Source organism: Mercenaria mercenaria, chromosome 15, assembly GCF_021730395.1.
Source record: "Mercenaria mercenaria strain notata chromosome 15, MADL_Memer_1, whole genome shotgun sequence".
NCBI classification, from domain to species: domain Eukaryota; kingdom Metazoa; phylum Mollusca; class Bivalvia; order Venerida; family Veneridae; genus Mercenaria; species Mercenaria mercenaria.
The window spans coordinates 33,022,976-33,043,362 of NC_069375.1; the positions used below are offsets into that span (position 1 = coordinate 33,022,976).

A 20,387-nucleotide genomic window follows, 5' to 3' on the forward strand; every position below is an offset into this window, starting at 1 on the left:
CCTGGGATGTTCGAGTGGATTTTTGCCAGATCGGATCTCACGAGGCGCGCAAGCAATATCCACGAGATCCGGATCAAACTACTGTTAAAATGACCCTTTTATTATATACCTCTACCGTTCTGTTTGTGGTTTTATTATAGAACGAAATCATCAATTTTTATCAATATTTAAGTGGAACTAAGTGAAGTTTTTATGTCCGCTGTTTATAGAACTGTGTCAGGTCATGCATGTTATATGAAAGTAGTCGTGCGCCATATACGGAAGGTACAATACGGAATTTAAAAGGTACAATACGGAATTTTCTTCTGCCTGTACATATTTAATTGTGAAATACACAATTTTTAACAGAATTTATAAATTTTATATAGGTATATAATAAAAAGTCAATCCTATTTTTTAACGTTTTTTTTCTATATAAAAGTAACACTGTGCCTCTCTACATGCTTAGAGGTATAAGGCTTTGTATTTTGAACCGAATGGCGGAGTTAGTGCAATATTTTGTATAACGCTGACGTTAATATACATCCGTTAGGAAATTTGACTGGTGCACGATGGAAGATAAATTACCAGTTGTTCAATATGCATAGTACCCATTTGCCGAACTGAAAGTTTTAGGTGAAAAATGCCCTATTGAAATAACTGGAAGTTTACTTTTCCGTCCATGACCCTGGTTATCATGGTATATATAACATGTATAATGGCATTTTCATTCTTGATTATACAATTCAGTCCTGAACTCAATAAGTAACTTATGTGAAGTCACCCTAGACGTAAAAGTGAGCATTTTGCATGCTTTCTACTACAAACAAAGTTAGAAAAGTGTAGGTCTTTCTAAAGTGTTGTACTACCAATGTACAATCTTCGTTGAAATCATGCTATTCTAATGTTTTGTTTTTTCTTTGAAAGCCTCGGTTTTCTCATCTCAAAATCTACACATTATTCTTATTCGTTTACTTCTCTCTGCTAATTCTCAAACGAAATAGACAAAATAGACCAAATACCGTTCGCTGATTGAACAACCATTCAGTTATAGCAACACCTTTTTCAGTTAGTATTCGACATAAGCGTAATTCCTTCCTTTTGGAGAAAACAAAAACAATTATTTTCCCCATTCTAAAGAATCAAAACGCTGGTAAACTAGTTCCGTTAAATTTTAGAGGTATTAATTTACTGTCATGCATGAGCAAACTGTACAATTCATTTGTAAAAAAAAGTTTCAACTGTTTAGATAACAACGGGAATTATATATATAAGCTGTATCAAAAGTATCAAAATTTATCATTCTTTCCTACCAGATTAGGACTGTTTTATGTTTTTAAGTTCTTAACTTTGGTGAAATTTCTGTACGAAAATAGGATCTGTTGTACAGCTGTAAAACGTCTGTAAAATACCTGAATTTTGACACTGCAGCCGTAAAAGACCTGTTAGTGAAAAATTACCAGAAATACAGTTGAAATTTACAGCTGTAAAACATGCAGGTCTCAAAAATACATCTGTAAATAGTTGAAGTTACAGCTGTAAAATGGTCATGTCTCAGAATAACAGCTGTAACTTTTTTGGAGGGAAACATGAGTATTGTCAGCTATCTTTAATGCATTTTGGCGGGATATAACTGAAATTCAAAGAGACACCACATCATCTAAATTATTGGAATTTAAACTGTTGTGGAGTAAGTGAAAATGTTTAATTACCTAATATAGTTGTAGAAGGACATGTTTAAGTACATACATCAACTATTTACACTTTATTTTATGCTAACTGATGAATTACTGTGTTTTATCAGTGAGAAACAATTCATATCACTCACTGCATATCACTCTTTGTAAATGTCGATCTACTTGAACATTGTGTATGAATTTTAAATTGTTTGCTTAAAACAGGATGAAAATCGTATCGCACTTTGTTCTTTATTTCTCGATTAAAATTATTTTACTTAATGAGAATTTCATATCGTTATGCAGCAAAAAATTAAATAAAATGGAACTTTATGTTGTGTGCGTCTTTCTAACGTCACAACACATCTGACGTCATGTCTGTTTACGCACGTCTATTTTACGCATTGGGATTTAATTGGTTGCAAAGTGCACATCTCAACGTAATTAAGCATAAAATACAAAAAAAAAATATTTGTTTTTCGTGAATATGGAATATATCTCACCTCGAAGTGAGAATTTTTTTACAATGAGATATATGCCATATTCACTCAAAACAAACAAATATTCTCCATATATTTGAAGCTGATATGCATGTTTAAAAGTCATAATTGCAAGATTGTCATATGTTTTCATAAACAAGATCTGATGCATACTTTCTACCTTGTTTCATACTTTAAACAGAATACATTTTGTTCTTTACTTACTATGTTATTTATGTTGCCATTTTGGTATTAATTGCTACCCTTTCTAGAGAATTACAATTCATCCTAAAACTTTTTTTTCTTCTGTTTTCGTGAATCTTCTATTTGCTCCAGTTCAAATGTATTAATTATTAGCCTAAATTTGGTACAGTTCATAAGAATCTACCTGTTGCAGCGTTTGATTATCGTTTCTTAAATAATTTCAGAAGATATATATTATTAGAATAGCAATTAAAAATATGTACAGATGTTTTGAGATTTCTGTCTTTGTTTTGTGTCATTTTAAATACATTTTCAGTAATAAGATGTTTTGCTGGCCCCACGGATGCGCTGGACAAACCTCGGTTTATTAATTACAACTGCAGCGACACAAGATACTATGTTGGAGTTTATTGCGACCTTGGATGTGAATTGAATATTCCACTCAATGGCTCAGATCGTATGTCATGTGAACGAAACGGAACAACTGACAAAGGTGTATGGGTTTGGGATTCCGATGTGCAACCATTGTGTGAAGGTGCTTATGTAAAAAAGATCAAATCATTGTTCAAAGAAAACAAATTTAACAGTCCAAAAATAATTTGTCTTCATGAAATATAAATAATAACATAGATCTTTAAATTAACACCATATCCATGAAATATTGCATAATATGTCTAGTTTGGACCTCTTTTCATTTCAAACGTACATGTACGTGCAATTATTTGAAAGACTTTGGAAAATCATACGAAAATTATAAAAAAAAACGATAAAAGAAAGTGTAACTAATATCTAAACCTCTAAACAGTTTTACTGCAGTACTATGAAACCGATATTAAATATCATTGAATATGTATACTAATAAGATCATTTGGAAACATAGAACACATCCAGACAATTTAATCGCATACTGAGTTGCTATGAAATATGCAGCTCTTCTAACGCCCGTCTTCCCTTGCACCCGATTTCGCAGAAAATTGTCCTAGGTGTACGATTTTTCGAGGTCAATAATTAATATTATCACATACACGTTTCTATTCCCCGTTAAGTTACACTGGTACCGGAAACGGCAATATTTTTCCATACACTGACGCCTGAATTTCATATCGGGTGCGTGACGTAATTCAGTGTATGTTGTTGCACTATTTTTTTCTATTCAGTTCAGTATTGCCAATCCTATTCAAGCTATTGAACAAATTTATGATATTTACATTATATTTATACGTGCAGACGCGTATGTAATAAAAAGGTTATTATCTTTGCATCGGGAAATATGCACTCATTCTTCAGCGGAAGAATATTGCGCTCCTAAAGTCGCGCAGTATTTCCGCTGAAGAACTCGTGCATATTTCCCGATACAAAGCTAATAACCTATAAGAACCGACCGCTACTTTATATTAGTTATTAGTTTCATATAAAGAAAACAATATGTATTTGTCCCAATTTCATATTTCGTTATTTGATTAAGCATTCATCTTGTATCATGGGAATGGAATTTGTCCTCATTAAGCAATTACATTAAAAAGTAATGATATTAGCCATGTTTACCAGGGCTGTTTTAGGACACGGACTACGATTATTTATCATCCTCTCTGTTTGTTTGAACCAAGCTTTGAAAACTTTTTATGCAATGTAGCAATCAGAGGTAGCTTTCATAAAGTCGGAAAATCTAAAAGAATACTGAGGGGTTTCTTTACACCATCGATACTTGATACTAGGCAAATGACATAATAAATTGTATCCGTAGGATTAAAATTATTACAAATGTATGTCTATGTTTTATATTTCAGTGGTAACTTGTCCACCATTAGATCCTCCGGAAAATGGGGTTCTTATAACTGACTCAGTAAATGCCCGGCCACTTCATGTCATGTTGTGTAAGGAAGGTTACGACATCCCAAGAGTTGTAACCGAAGCTTTCCAAGGAAGATTAACCTGTCAAGACAGTGGCAAATGGTATCCATTGTCTTCATTTCCTGATTGTATAGGTAGGCGTTTTTTTTTAATATTAATATTTTACCATTAGTGGTATATTTCAGAAAAAGGTGCGTTTCTATATTATGTAGGTTAAACTTTTATTGCAAACGTCTTTGCCACAGTCATTTTATTTTTAGCCTACATTTGACAGTCATGAAATAAGTGTTTAGGGATGCCAAAAGCGATGATACATCAATACCCAATTTGTTGAGCTGAATGCGTTGGGCTTAAATAAAAGACATTGATTTAAATTTCAATTGAGTACTGAAATATAACAAGAATATATTTAACACTTTCTCTTTTATAAATAGGAAGTTTTCTTTTTAATTTGTAACTATAAATGTGCATGTAGGATATACAAATTATATCATTCAATACATAATTTTGTATTTGGACGGTTCAACAGTCCCATAATAAACATACGATAAAGCCCGAAACGCGTGAAAATGTTCCGAATGTAAATCGGATGAAGTTGGCGCTCTGAGTTTGATTATGCGTCTTGAAATCAGGATTAAATTGTCGTTTATTTGTTTACAACACACTAAAAACGATTCAAGTGATGGCAATGCTATCTGATTTAGAACAAGTTTCAGAAGAAGGAGAACATGTATTCCCAAATAGATACTATATAGATCTAGATCTACACAGATATAATTGGAAGAAAATCTTATTGACTGGAAAATTTATTTTTGTCACAGGACGAGAAAATTTTGAATGGCAGTGGCTAGGGGTCTGGCAACCGGACCTATTGCCAACTCTTACAGGAAAACTGCAAATTTAGCCTGGGCCGCTCTCTTAATCCAACAGTTTTCATCCGAGCTTCACCGAACTTGCTGACAATGTTTATGGGCATAATATCTCGGCGTATTATGTGAACACCCGTAGCAGCGGGCGGGCGGTCGGTATCTAAAGCATGTTAGCTCTCTAATTCAGTTTGTATCGGATCTTCACAAAACTTGCTGACAAGGTTTGTGGGCATAATATCTCAGCCAAGTATTATAATCACCCAAGTCACCACATGGCAGTTGTAGGAAGGTTGCAGCATATAATTTATTTAATACTGGTACGCAGAAAAAAACAACATTTAATGAATTACGTATATTACGTATGAAGTGAAATAAATATAGAATGAAAAGGTTATTTAGGGCCTAACATTGTTCTGTATAATATATATTTGCACCCATACCAAGCTGGGAAAATACAGGATTACAATATTCAGTGAAACATTTTTAATTTAAACTAAGATAAAATAGATAGAGAATAAAAGGTTATTTAACATTGTACTGTACAATACGAGACATATTTGGACTCGTAACCAGCTGAGAAAAAATATATGGTTTTCTCAGCTGGGAACTTGTCCAAATATACAGAGAATAATAGATTAGTGCCGTAGATAAGAAAGTTTATCTGGCGAGGTGGAGGAGGTTATCGGGTGAGCCGAAGGCGAACCTGATAACGTCCGGGGCCGAGCCATATAAACTTTCTCCATCTTAGGCACTAAACTATTATTCTATTTATCTTGTCATTACTTCATTTTCCGATATTTGGCAATTTATTTTACAAAAATAACAACCGTTTTAATGACGTCATATTCGTAATGACGTCACTTATATAATGACGTAATCACCGACACAGTAATGTGGTTACAATTAGAAATCGCAATAACTTCTTCGTTTTTGAATAAAAGCTCATCATTTGACCACTCATTTTCTTAGTTCGGACATTTCCAAACACAATGGTGATGGTTTCAATGCAAAATTTCTTATGACAACAATATCGATCATAAGGTCACATGATCAACTGACCGTATATCACTGGTCACGTGTCAACTGCCGGTATATCAAGAAAGATATACTGATATCGGGTCGAAAATACTGCAAGTGACAGGATAAATCTCCGTATTGTACAGAACAATGTTAAATAACCTAATATGATTATGCGTCTTGAAATCAGAAAAGATAGAAATACAATATTCAGTGAATCATTTTTAATTTTAACTAAAATAAAATAGATATAAAATTAAAAGGTCATTTAACATTGTACTATACAATACGAAATGTTATCTCGCGTCCTACAAGATTCCTGCATTTCTATTGGTCAATAGACGTCACGTGGAGACAGGATATATTCCATATCTTGCTCGTACATTTCAGATATGAATTTTGATTAAAACCAAAGTGGCTGCCGCATCGCTAGCGTAATTGAATCAAGTTAGATTATAAGCTCCAGCTATAGATATCGTTTCCGAGATAAAAAAAAAAATTAGTGTTTTCTTGCCGTTCTCATTTTTCTTATCTAATTTAGATTCGTGAAGTTAGCCGTAAGTAAATAGAAGAACAGTAACTCTGTAAGGCACGGCCGTGATGGATTACCAGGTTGAAATCTTGTTTTTAGTTAAATCATCGAAAAGCAAAGGAATTAACATATTTGTAAGAAGCAGTTTATTGTAGGATCATTTAATCTACCTGCAAGATAAAGGAATTAACAGGAAACGGGACGAAAGCCGAAGTTTTGACATTTCTGACATCGTGTAATCTGATGATTTCTCGAAAGGATGGAACATAAAAGTTTCTCAAAACCAGTTCATAACCTGTATAAATGAGCTTTTGTGTTTTGCGAGTCAGTCAAAATACAGTTCATTTTGCATTTTATGGCTGGTGTTAATCAACTATAATCAAAACATGATGAACAGAGAAGGTTGCATGATTCCAGTCTGAACTGTAAGTAGCTATATTAATATAAAAGTTATAAATGTCTGTCACCAACAAGCAGTGTAACTAATATTATTTGGACTCATACCCAGCTGGGAAAACCATATTGGACACGCCTAGCGGCTCCGCCAATATGGTTTTCTCAGCTGGGTATGAGTCCAAATATATCTCCGTATTGTACAGAACAATGTTAAATACCCTAATATGATTATGCGTCTTGAAATCAGAAAAGGTAGAAATACATTAGTCAGTGAATCATTTTTAATTTAATTAAAATAAAATAGATATAGAATAAAAAGGTCATTTAACATTTTACTGTACAATACGGAGATATATTTTGACTCATACCAAGCTGGGAAAACCATAGCGGCTCGTCCAATATGGTTTCCTCAGCTGGGTACTCGTCAAAATATATCTCCGTATCTTACAGAACAGTGTTAAATAACCTTATAGTATTGGATCCACAGTATTCCGTATTTGACAAGATTAAAATTTGATTCTCCATGTTAACTGAATGATAAAAGCCGCTGAAAGATAAAAGTATCTGCATGAATATCAACTTGATGTTTTGTTTCTTTATACGTCTAAAAGATGAACTGTTCATATCCGTCTGATTCTCTTTTCTATTTTGTATTGAAAAAAATAGGCATAGAATAACAAGAACATTTTTGTAACCCCAAATGATGTTCACTCATATATGATTATTCCGTATTAAAAGTACAAAATTTGAATTCACAGACGGGCATATATACTGTTTACTCGTATTATTGAACAGCAAAATATAAATATCTCATTGGAAAATCATCCCACCATCATCCCACCAGAACATGAAGACAATATGCATACCTCCTCTTGATAATGAAGCATGCTACGAATTTTCACTGAATTCTAAGAAATATCCTGACTAGAATATGGCACCATAATGTACTTGTCAAATGGCAATATCTCACTGATAATCATAAAACCGAACATGAAGATAATCTGCATATTTCTTGTGGCAAAGCTTCCGGTGAAGTGTCGATCTTTTCCAGCCAGTGTTCGTTGAGGAATACTTCGGACAAAAATTAGTACTACTATAGTGTACTAATGTTGAAAAATCAAAGGGCAGTGATTCAGTGAATCATCCGACCGGAACGCACATTTCCTTTTGGGAGTGAAGCTTCCTTTGTTACTATGAATTCAAGTATGCGGTTGTTTAAGAGTACTCCGTACACGCAGTAGTACTATAAATAATCAAATGATAATAAGTAAGTGAAAATCATCTGACCATAATCTGTCTAAAGTACTTCGAAGATCTGAGGAATCCGATATTGACATTCCTCTTTCTGTATATTTAGATTTTTAATTTTCGAAAATCTATTTTATTTGAGGCAATCAGACGACTCGATTCAACAAGCATTTGGCTTAACCATCAAAATAGCGCTGAATGTCACAGGGTGAGAAAAGTATGCAGTCAGTCCGGGGCGCGAACCCGGGACCATTCGCTTACAGTGTGAGTGCTCTACCGACTGAGATAACCGGCTGCCTGACACATATTTTCCCGTTACGTTACAAAGTCCGTACCATGTCGTATGATACTTCTCAAAACACAAGGGCGCATTCATGATTTGGTCGTCATAATAAACATGAAAAACCCAGGCTATTTTTTTTTTAAACTTCTTTCTTCACTTTCAAAATTTGAAAGCAAGGCTCTGACTGGCTAGCGAAAGGGTCGTCAGAACGAGTCTATCAAAAGCTCGGCTTCAGATCCGAAGCGTAGCGTTAATTGGAGATGTACTTTCGTCAAATTGATCTGACAAGGACATGAACATAATATGCGCATTACCTCCTGGGAGTGAAGCTTCCTATAAAATTTTAATATATTCAAGCTAGTGGTCCTTGACTAGAAAATAAACCTTTTTTTTATTCCATGTTAATAGTCACAGGACAATAACACTTTGAAAAGTCACGATACAAGAACACGAAGGTAATTCGCGCATCTGATATAGCGATAATATCAAACAAAAGATTAGGGAACAAACTTTTTATTTGATGAAAAATGCATGAAAACAACACTCGAGACACTTGTATGAAAAACATAATCTTCTATTTATCCTACTGTTCCACCAACTAGAGTAGCAATCTGGTATCTACAAATGTGATAGTCCTTTAGATAATCTATTACATGCTAACATTTACCTTTAAACCTTTTAAAAAATTTATGATATTTACGTTTGTTTGTATTTCATTTGTTTTGTATTTACTTAAGCAGTAAAAAGCAGTAAAAAGAACTCCACAATTCATGAGCACAATCCATGCCTTAAATACTAAAGAAAAGATTACGTTGATTATATTAATTCATCAGTCCATTGTCAGGATACGAGTTATACGACCCAGGGAAGTGCCTACGCCTTTAGTATCTTGAACAATGAAATGGGTTCAATCTCTAAGGTGCCTTTGTCTTAGACTAGTACACAAACGATATGGAATGTCCTTTGTTAAAACCTATAGCTTGTGAGACCAAATATGTCGTATATAAATTTTTCCTCTGGCTACCTTGCCCAAATGATTTGAGTACCAATGATTCGTAAGTGATTTCGATTATGACTTAGATAATTTCAGGGATAAGGCAGAAATCATTCAATGTTTCAACTATCAACCTTCAACTCAAAATCAGCAGCTTCTACTCCTATAGGCTGAAGATAATATACTTGACTGGTCTTTGTGTAAATGTTCCCTTCAGACAATAACGAGTTTGAGATTTCAACCTTGCCTTCCCCTTCGACTTCTCTCATATATATTTGGGGTAACACGTCACCGATATGCGTGTATTTCATTTATATCAGACGTTGCTACTAAAGTTTTCCATGGTAATATCAAGTAAGCCTAAGACTTCTCTTTATTACTATGTGAATTAAAATGTTTTGTTTCAGGATTTCTGCTTATTAGGTTATTCGATTATCCATATGTATAATTAAACTAAATTTGATGCGAAACACTATCAACAATATCAACAAGTATTAGATTAAAGTTTTGTATGGCTGATAAATTTAACTAAATACATTAGATTGAACCTGGAAGTATGAAGTTATCAACTGATTTTGAGAAGCATTGAGATTTTGTTCAAACTGTAACTTCTACAGCATAATCGCGTCCCCAGGCGGTATCGATTATAGTAGATGGGCCTTTTTGTCGTCAGAAGTGAAGTTAGAACGTCCGAAGATGTGATCATATCACGAAAGTCAAAACTTCAGTCTTTCTTTCATCTACTCTGTCCACATACTCGGCATCAAAGACTGAAATCTGGGTGGAGGCATATGGCAGGACAGTCACTTGATTTGAAAAATAAATAATTACACGATTATCATTTGGCGGAATATTTTACTTTCACTTCCAGATAAAAACAGTCCGTTTCTGTCTGACACTTTATACGACAGTTGCGATTTAATTAAAAACATAAAATGGTACTAGTAAGACGGAAAATTCATCTGAAGTATCATACAATTTCAGATCTATGATATCATGATGCGAGAAGTTTCCTGTTAGCCGTATGAGATAACTCCATTTTTTACATGCACGGACCCAGAACCTGGCAGAGGGGAAATGTGGGTCAATCCCGCCTTTGATTCTTACATTTTACAAAGAAAATCGGTCTTTAAACTCGGTGTGCCCCCATCCACACACACCTGAAATGGGTGACCCCCTCTCTAAAGTTGGTGTCCCCCTAACCGAAATTCCTGGATCTGAACATGCTTTACTTATAAAATTATAAAATAGTATATTATATATACATGTATTGGACATTGCACATGTTACTTTGTGCGAAAATTTCCATCTCCACATAACATTTCTTGACTGATTTGCTAGACACATGGTGGCTTGGCACGATTTTATTGTGCTGTCTGAGAATTTGGCATTGTACAGACCCATGCAGAGTGTCACAATGCCAAAACGTATGATATCACGAGAATATCTTCCATTTGTTTCAATTCGCTTGTTAATGTTTTCATAACTTTTGAATATTGGCTCACGTTATCAACATATTTTTAAAAGGTTAAATTTTCATCAGGAACATTGTTTATGAGTGTATACAAGTAAAACGGTTCTTTTAAGGAATTCGATGTTCCCATTCAAAGTGAGAAAAAAAATTAAGAAAAACTATGAAATACTAGTCCACAGCATGACAACATGACGGATGAATCTGTTCTTTATATTTTATGGTCATGCCTTTTGTGTTTGCTTTATCGCATATGTTTAACTTAATTTCAAAGTATTTCGACAAATGCATTTGTAATAGTTGCTACTTTACGTTTTTGTTTGAAAAATATTAACTTCATCATCTTTCAAGAACACTATCAACAATAAAAAGCGTTGATATGATTATCAGTTTTATAATACACGCAAAAAGCTATCATAATTACGGATAAATTAAAAGGGTGGATTAATATAGATAGATAGATAGATAGATAGATTTATTTATAGTAAATACAATATAATAACATAATGCATACATGAAATTAAAAATAGCCATGACAGGCACACCGTCACCAAGGATTACACAAAAAAGAGAAAATTCTTATTTCCATTGTGGTCCTTTGTGTTGGTGGCATGACATAGAGAGGCATAACAGAGTCTTCAGAATTATGTGACTATATGGAAATTGAAGAATGTGACTAAATGGAAATTGCACAACTATATATAATTAAGAATTATGTGACTAGATGGAAATTGCACAACTATATCAAAAAGTAAAATGCGAGCTTATATTAAAATGTTCATACATCGAAAGCCATATGAATAGTTATTAAAACACATTAAATAGTTAATTAAACACATTAAAGTAATTATGCTAAACTGTTAGTAAATAATTCTTTACTAATGCTTTAAAAACAAACAGGTAATTTCTCAGTCTGTGCTATACTAGCAGGCAACTTATTCCATAGGGAAATGCCAGAAAAGAATAAGGACTTTAACCCAAAACCTTTGACCTTTGGAACAGCAAAAGCACCTTTGTGACTTAACCTTGTCCTATATGAATGAACAGTATCCTATGGGATAAAATTGTCTCCCGTGTAGTCCGGGGCTAACCCATTTTTTATCTTAAAAACATGACACAGGATAATCTGGTCTACACATTTGTTGAGTGGTAACCAGTTGAGAAATTTAAAGTGTTCTGGGCCAAGATGCAGATGCATTGTCACAAGTAAACAAGTAATAAAACTCTTCCAATCCACAGGTAACAAGTTTGCTTGAAAATCTTCACTACTATAATTTTTCATGGAACGTGTTGTAATATTATTATGTGATCCGATGAATACTTTTGAAACCTTTCGCGTACAAAATATCATGTTGTGATCACTGAAACTGGTTTCTATGACTCCAGATTGAGAAATATTTTTCGGGTCTGACACTAATATCAAATCTATCGTAGAAGATGTTAAATTACTTATTCTAGTAAAATCAGTTATCAGCTGTGTGAAGTTAAACATATCAATAAAAGAACCAAAAGCTGAAAGTAGAGAGCACGATTTTGAAGACTTACAGACGTCAGTATTAAAATCTCCCAATAAAATTGTTTCATACTCAGAAAAATGACTAGATGATGAACACACGCTGTCTAAAGTACTATAAAAGTTTGACTGATGAGGTGGTCTATAAATAACTCCACAGAGAATAGGTTTGGATTTTGGCAATAGAACTTCCAGTCAAGTTGCTTCAAGATCTTCATGGTCTAAATCGCTGCGCTTGTTAAAAGCAAAATCTTTGAGTACATAGACAAGTACACCGCCGCCTTGTCGATTTCTTTTCGCTGAACTAAATAGTTACCATATAAAATTTCTACATCCGGCACCGTGTCGTCCAGCCAAGATTCTGTTATACATATGCACGCTGCTTTTGTTTGGCGTGAAATAATCCGAATTTCATCCAATTTGGGAAGAAGGCTTCGCACATTAATATGAATGAAATGAAGGCCACGTTTTTAAATACCTTGTAATTGTCAAAAATATCTCTATCATATGCAGGTCCTGGTCAAGTATGAACATCGCCACATAAGAGTAAACAAATGGATAAAAGCTATCTCTTTAAGGAATAGCACGACTTAGTGGTCTCGTGTGATTGACATGCAAACTGATAAAATGGTGATAAATGTAAATTGACCACATGCAACTGGTGATATTTCAACAATGTCCGAAATCCAAGTGCCATCCGTATACTGGTACACTTTATATTTATATGAATTGTCTTCCTCGGAGAAACTTAGTAGATAAAAAGACAATAATTAAAACGTCTTTAGCAGATCCATTTTATACCTGTAACTTTCATTTGAAGTGGGAAAACTTCCTTGTTGAATAAATGAATTTCTTAGAATTGTAAACAAAAGCCTCTCTAGGTTACACACCAAGAAAAAACAAAACAAAAAAAAACATGAAGTAAGGTTCATTCTAAAGATTGAAATCTCGAGGAATTTCAATCGAACTTCAACTTCATACGTTCACTTCGCAAGAGAAGTTGAAGGGGAAGGCGAAGGTTGAAATCTCAAACTCTCTAATGTCTTTGAACAACGTACAAGTCATATCGCATAGATGCTCAGCCTTTCTGAATGAAAGCTGCAACTCAATAAGATTGCCCTGGATGCGCAGCACCTATATGCTATCGCTTATAGCATTCAACTACCATATAGGTTGTACTTCGCCAATAACTCTGAACCTCGTCTATAAGCTGGAACTCTCCTACTTTCTCAGTAGATCACCAAATCCTTTGTCTTTGCCTCAGCTTCCGATGCTCAGCCTATATATTTGCTATCGTCTATAGCATTCAACTACCCTTAAGGTAAACCTCCTATGCGCTGGCCCTATAGCTCGAAACCTTGTTGAAATTCTGAAAATTTTCTTTAGTCTATGAACTTTAAACGTCTTCTTTTTAATAATTTACTGTGAAATCATTTTTATTCGCATAGGACGAATTTTCGCGTATTTCGCGCAAGGACCGATGCGCGAATTTAAGACCGCGCTATTATTATTTTTTAATTATATTTTTTCATTACTAAAATTGAAAATGCGCGAATTAAAGCCCGCGCGAAACTCCTTTTTCACGTTTGCGCGAAATTTCATGTCAGCGAATTTAAATGATTTCACAGTATCCTATGACCTATCATGGGTCGGTGCGACGTTAAATCCAACAAAAAAATATTAATTTATCCGCCCTGACAGTGTAGTTGCAATAACTTCCTCATCATGGTACTGGGGTAAATTATTAGTTGAATCCCCGATGTGTTTTGTTCAATCGCTGGATATCGAATGATCTTTGTCCTCCATCTACCTATTTATACCATGCAGACGTAAGTCGATGTCCACAGAGACGTTGGAGAGTACTTCAAAGTTTAAGAAGCTTTGATTGGTGCTATTTATAGAACTTGTTTCTGACTGGTATAAATTAATACATAGTATTTTAAAACGAATACGTGCTCTAACAAATATTTGGTTCCCTTTGACTATTGTATATGTGTAATAATGTGTGATGCTTGGATCCAGTTATCTGCATAATGAAGCCAAATCAGCCACAAGTAACTAAAATGCTGTTATTAACAGCAATCAACAATGATCATAGTAATGAAAGCATGAAAAGTGGGCCAAGCACTATCGATATATCATATATCCATAAAGAACCGACAAGAATTTGATAGAAACGCATATATTATTTTAATAATTTTACAGAATTTGCGATCGTATTTTAACTGTGATTAAAAGATAACACTTCAGTTTCCTGTCACTTAAAATGTATCAAAAAGACGATAAAAATACGAGAGCCAACTTTTGAAATCGTCTCCTGTCTTTTTAAGATATAACATAGTGCCTTCTTTGAAAATAACGTAGAACAATTAAAGCAATAAATGCGTATGTACAGAACAGATACATATTATGCATAATTATTCTTTTATTCAGTGCAAGTTATTCCAGTGATGAAACTGCCCGCTGAACTTATATATACAGGGGATTGCAATAATGAAACAACCCAAGAAATAATCAAACGACAAGTTCTTGGTTATTTGGCTGGTGTATTAGAAGATGTTGACAATTCAATTTGTCCAGATCAAGAAACTTGTAAAATTGAGAACCTCGTGATTGTTTGTGGTACAAATTCGAGAAGAAGACGTAGGAGGGAGACACAGCACGGTATTTTCAAACGCCAGGATGGGAAAATTGTCGTGACATTTAATATAATGGTGGATTTTGATGCAAGAAACAAGACAGCCGAAAACGCTTATCTTGATATTCTAGATTTCTATGAAAACGTCACAGAATTGATAAAAGAATACGTAAATGAAGGAAAGTTTGATATTCAAAACTTAACTCTATCCGTTGACGCTTTTAAGTCAGATGCTTCACCTGAATTCGTGTGTACTGATTCCGGATACAAGTTTGTGTCTGGGAGTTTGAAGTGCAGTAAGTAATCTTTTAAGGAATATGCACATTGATTTCTTACTTACTTACTTTTAATCGCTGTTTAAACGGACAGAAAATAAACTATATGTATATACCTTTATGTCATGATACTAATACTCTTTTCACACCTACATAAGATTAACATGAAAGTCGGGAACATGTTTTGACAGTTCAAATAAATAGAACAATAACACTGTGAAAAATCATTCGACCGGAACATGAAAATAATGTGCGCATTTGATATAGTGATAATATCAAGCAAGAGATTAAGACATTTAGAGATGCAAATGTTTGATAATACAAAATTAGCGCTAGAAATGTCACATGTTTATTGAAATAAGCTGTAATTTAATGAGATATTTCGTATATAACGAGATATGACTGTTGATTACTACAGACTGATAATGCCAAAGTTTTAAATACTAAATATGTGAAGCAGAACTTTGTAAAAGCACGGTACAGTGCAACCCCTGTAGAGCAACACTCTTGGGGAGGTAAAAGTATTGACTGTTATGTAGAGGTTGTTATTCTAGAGAGGTCTAACTATAGAGTTATAACTTAAGAGAGGGCTGTTACAGAGAGGATGTACTGTACTTCGATAAACTATAAGGGAATAGTCCCTGTCCTGCATGTTTAACTTCAGAATTTCATTACCAGGAACCGTGCGTAAATTCAAATTTCCACAATATTTCTTTGAAAGAACATACTTGAATTTGCATTACAGAACCATGTCCCAGAGGAACTTACTTGAATTCAACAACAAGCTTTTGTGAATATTGTAATATCGGTGAATATATGGACCATGAAGCCGCAACAACGTGTGAGGTTTGTCCTTATGGATACAGCACGCTGTATGAAGGATCTAAGAACATAACAGCTTGCATAAGTAAGTACATCACGCAAAGAAATATATATTGTGAGTTGAAAAAAGAAAACAACTAGTTTTACCGTCGAATGATATGCAATGCGTTAAAATCATGTCAAACCAAACATTTGGTTGAAGATACATACATTATAAAAGGAATACTTTTAATCGAAATTTGTTCTAAAACATTTTTTTCCTGGTTTGGTATGACGAATACGAGTTTTTTTTTCCAATGGATCTTTTTACAGATTCTATTTGATGCTTTGAAATCTGATGATATTTCATATCTAATAAAAACAAACAAAAAGCAGCAAAAAGATCGTGAGATTAAAAAGTTTATTGAATATTATATACCATGGATGAATTTGTTTTACTTCTTAGAGCTATGCAGCCCTGGGTTTGTGTCAAGCACAGTTATGGAACCATGTTTTGCTTGCCCAGTCGGTACTTATCAGCCTCTTCTAGGTCAGACAAAGTGCGAGTCATGTCCATATGGTACCGCGACCAAAGAAACAAACAGTATCACTGCTAAAGATTGCGATACCTTTGATATCTTTATCGGCACATTAGAAGAACAATCCGTAATCGGCACATTCAATGCAGAAGATTCAGCAACTTTAACATTGTCATTATGGCTCAAACCAGTTAACCTTGAACAATTCCGTCTGTCTATATACATCACCGACATATTTGGCGAAACAATAAATATAACATTTTCTGACTATGTTTATGTTGTATTGGGATCAAGGTTTGTATATTCAGTAATAGTTGCAAGAAATACGGCCAATTTGAAAACTATTTTTTTTGATCGACTTTGCAACTGAAAAGAAAGCGACTAATGATTGCACGCAGTTCATTTAATTTTCTATTGATTATAAATAACAAACATCACCACTGATTCACCTACTATAAGTAATAGGCATTACTGTTAAAGTATTGAATGTCTATTATACGTTTTGAATATTAAGTAGTAATAATCATTGAGTGCTTAATGATTGCCTGACGTAAATAAAAATATATTTTCATAAAGAGAGAAACTCTTTACAGTTCTAATAATGCAAGTGATGGGACGTTGACAAAAGACCAGTGGACCCATATTGCGTGTAGTTTTAATACTATCTCAGGCAGTATGCAGCTTTATGTTGGAGGAAAATTGATAATGAGTGAAACGGCAGCAGTTAGAGATTCCCTAGGAACGATATCAAAAGGAACCATTGAGATGGAAAATATATCTAAAGGCAAAAATTTTATGCAAATTTGGAAACTACATGTAAAATTTTTACACTATATTAATAATGTTTAAAATTTAATGTTTTCAGTTATGTTGTAGTCGTCAAAAGTATTAGAAGATCAAGTGAAAGCAATTGTAGTTGTATACCGTTCTTATATTTTAATCAGCTCTGCAAGATGTTCCATTTACGGCATAGAACTCAACTAAGAAAATATCTAAAAATCCTATAAACATTTGATAAGGATTTTTTATACATCTGAAGTAAATATCTAAAGGTAAACTATTCTAGTGAAAGGTTATCTTTAACTGTTTTTCTTTCGAAACGCTAGTAAATGATATCACATGCACATGAACAATGATAGAATATTTGCTTGTTTTACTTTTGATAGCCCAGCTTTAAAATGCTTTTATTTGCATGATTGATTGTAGGTATATACATATCTGGCTTCACTCTGTACAATCGACATCTAGATCAGGCTGGTGTAACGTCTCTATTACAATATTGTGCAGTGACTGCAGCGGATGGGTTATTCTCAATGACTGATATGTTACCACATCTCGTTCAAGGAAGTTCTATAATATTACCGACGACCTGCGACCGTAAGAACGATACAAATCATCTCTGTTATACAATAAATTGTCATACACAGTGTTGTTCGTTAACTTCAGTTCAGTTTGAGAGGGATTACATATTTAAATATAATATATAGGCATTGTTTTAATTAACTGTACTCAACTGACATTTTTAAGTTGTGAAGGCTCATCTCATGTGTTGCCACATGTTTCGCTGTTAACATAAATATAATGTTGTTTTTTTTTAAATCCTGTTTTCGATAATTACTTTCTAAATTATCTGCCAACGGTTTAAATATTGATTGTAAGTGTAGAAACTATTGTTGAATCTATTGTTTAAGAGTACCCCCTATTATAGCTATAACCGTATCAGATGCAATATTAATAGTAGTGCTTGTCAAATTAATTAAATAATTAAGTTAATATCTTAATGATTAGCTATGTGATTTTAACATGAAATTAAAAAGCCGTATGGAACTTTAAAGTGTAGGGACAGTCAACATAATCATAGCATACATAGAACACAATAATGCCTCTTCTATTAAAGTTAATATAATTACTTACGAATTTGTACTGCAGCGGTTAACGAGTGTGAGACGGGGCCATGCGGTATTCATACGTGTATAAACAAAGTGGATGGATTTGAATGCATTTGTCAAAATGGAATGACCGGCGATTTGTGCGACATACCACCAGATTACTGTCTATATAATGACTGTGTGAATGGAGAGTGTGTTTCCGGCAATGAAACATATAGATGTACATGCAATGACGGCTACACTGGTGTATTCTGCAATAAACCACCAGGTAATAATAATTCAGATATACCAGATATGTCAGATATATATAACAATGCAATATTCTATTTGTACGTCAGACATTTAATATAATTTGATAAACACATTTCTATATATTCATAATTTTAAGCAGTATCAGTTAAAGAATCAAACAGCCGTATATCATCTTCTTATCAATTTAACTTCAAAAGCCATATATGTTAAGGAAGCTGCAAACATTAAAAGAAAGTGATTTTGATTCTCCAAAAGATGAAATGAGTTCTATTTCACACTTCTGTTTTCAGTTTAAATGCCTATAAGGAATGCTAACTTCAAAGTATATATACAATCTTTTCATCATATAGGGGCTGTGCACTATCGCTGACTTGAAAACACTGGCCCCTCATGTAGGTTCGAGCTTCACTCATGGTGCTGAGTTCTTCATATGAGCTAGCCTACCATCTTTCTTAATAAAGATCGGTTATGAAATACTGCACGTAGGGGCACCTGGGGTCTTCCTCAACCTTCAGAACTGGAAATTTGCCATATAACCTGTAAATGCGTCGAGGAGACGTTAAACCCCAAAGAACAAAAAAATGTTCATGATACTTAGGTCTAAATGGTTCAGTGAAGGACCACAAACTTCTAACCACTTGCCCCTTACCTTTACGAGTTAAAACACAGCTTAATACTTACCTAAAAAACAAACAAAGAAACAACCCAAAAAAGTAACATGACCTGTGGAGGGTCGGTTCTTCTATCCATGTGCTCGCCCATACCTTTAATCATGCCCGAAGATGCATCTAGGGTCTTCTTCCACCATTATAGTACGTCGGTGTGGCTTGATCGTCCGATATTCTAAGAGAAGTATATGAGCTATGCTTGAAGAGAAGAGTGTACCTACTTAAGCCCGTATTGCAGGAACGTTCGTGTATTTTATCCGTTATTTGTTTATTTCGTTCTTGTTGTCTACATGTTTCACTTTTTCTATATAATTTTATGTTATATATGTTATATAAATCATTGACACATGCAAACATGCAAACGTATATCGCTGTCGGTTTTTGTTTCAAGTAAATATGTGGCTTTCGCTATTAGATTTCTTTGGGCCTTCTTCAAATCCAACACACGATTTGATCTTCTCTAAAAGGCTTTGTTTCAAAATTTGGACATTCTTAAATTTCATTGATGCGCCTCTAGTCGGCTGTTAGAATGTTCGTATGCAGTTATTCATTTATCCATCTATTCATTCATTTACAGTAAATGGAGGCTGGTCAGAATGGCAGGAGTGGAGCAGCTGCTCTGTGACATGCGGTGGTGGAACACGCTACCGAAGTCGGAAATGTAATAATCCTGTGCCGGGATTCATGGGCTTTGATTGTGAAGGGAATACGACGGATACAGTTGCATGCAACGATCACACATGTCCATGTATGTTAACTGAACACTTTACTTTTCATTTTATTTGGAACAGTACATGTTTGAGTTTATTTTGT

General features: G+C 34.0%; 2 protein-coding genes across 5 annotated transcripts in view; one reads left to right on the forward strand and one right to left on the reverse strand.

Moving 5' to 3' along the window:
* LOC128549011 (uncharacterized) overlaps window positions 1-3,487 on the reverse strand; it is a 128,738-nt gene extending 125,251 nt beyond the window's left edge. The window contains exon 1 of the mRNA XM_053524949.1: window positions 3,364-3,487. The gene's annotated coding sequence lies outside the window, so the exon portion shown is untranslated. The remainder of the gene's footprint in view (window positions 1-3,363) is intronic.
* Window positions 1-20,387, forward strand: part of LOC123550476 (sushi, von Willebrand factor type A, EGF and pentraxin domain-containing protein 1-like) — a 47,988-nt gene that overhangs the window by 10,091 nt on the left and 17,510 nt on the right. For all 4 annotated transcript variants that reach the window (XM_053524940.1, XM_053524939.1, XM_053524937.1 and 1 more), the window contains exons 9-17: window positions 2,655-2,873; window positions 4,126-4,323; window positions 14,946-15,446; window positions 16,171-16,332; window positions 16,693-17,059; window positions 17,359-17,549; window positions 17,972-18,142; window positions 18,695-18,922; window positions 20,152-20,322. In XM_053524940.1, coding sequence (XP_053380915.1) covers window positions 2,655-2,873; window positions 4,126-4,323; window positions 14,946-15,446; window positions 16,171-16,332; window positions 16,693-17,059; window positions 17,359-17,549; window positions 17,972-18,142; window positions 18,695-18,922; window positions 20,152-20,322 — 2,208 coding nt within the window. The remainder of the gene's footprint in view (window positions 1-2,654; window positions 2,874-4,125; window positions 4,324-14,945; window positions 15,447-16,170; window positions 16,333-16,692; window positions 17,060-17,358; window positions 17,550-17,971; window positions 18,143-18,694; window positions 18,923-20,151; window positions 20,323-20,387) is intronic.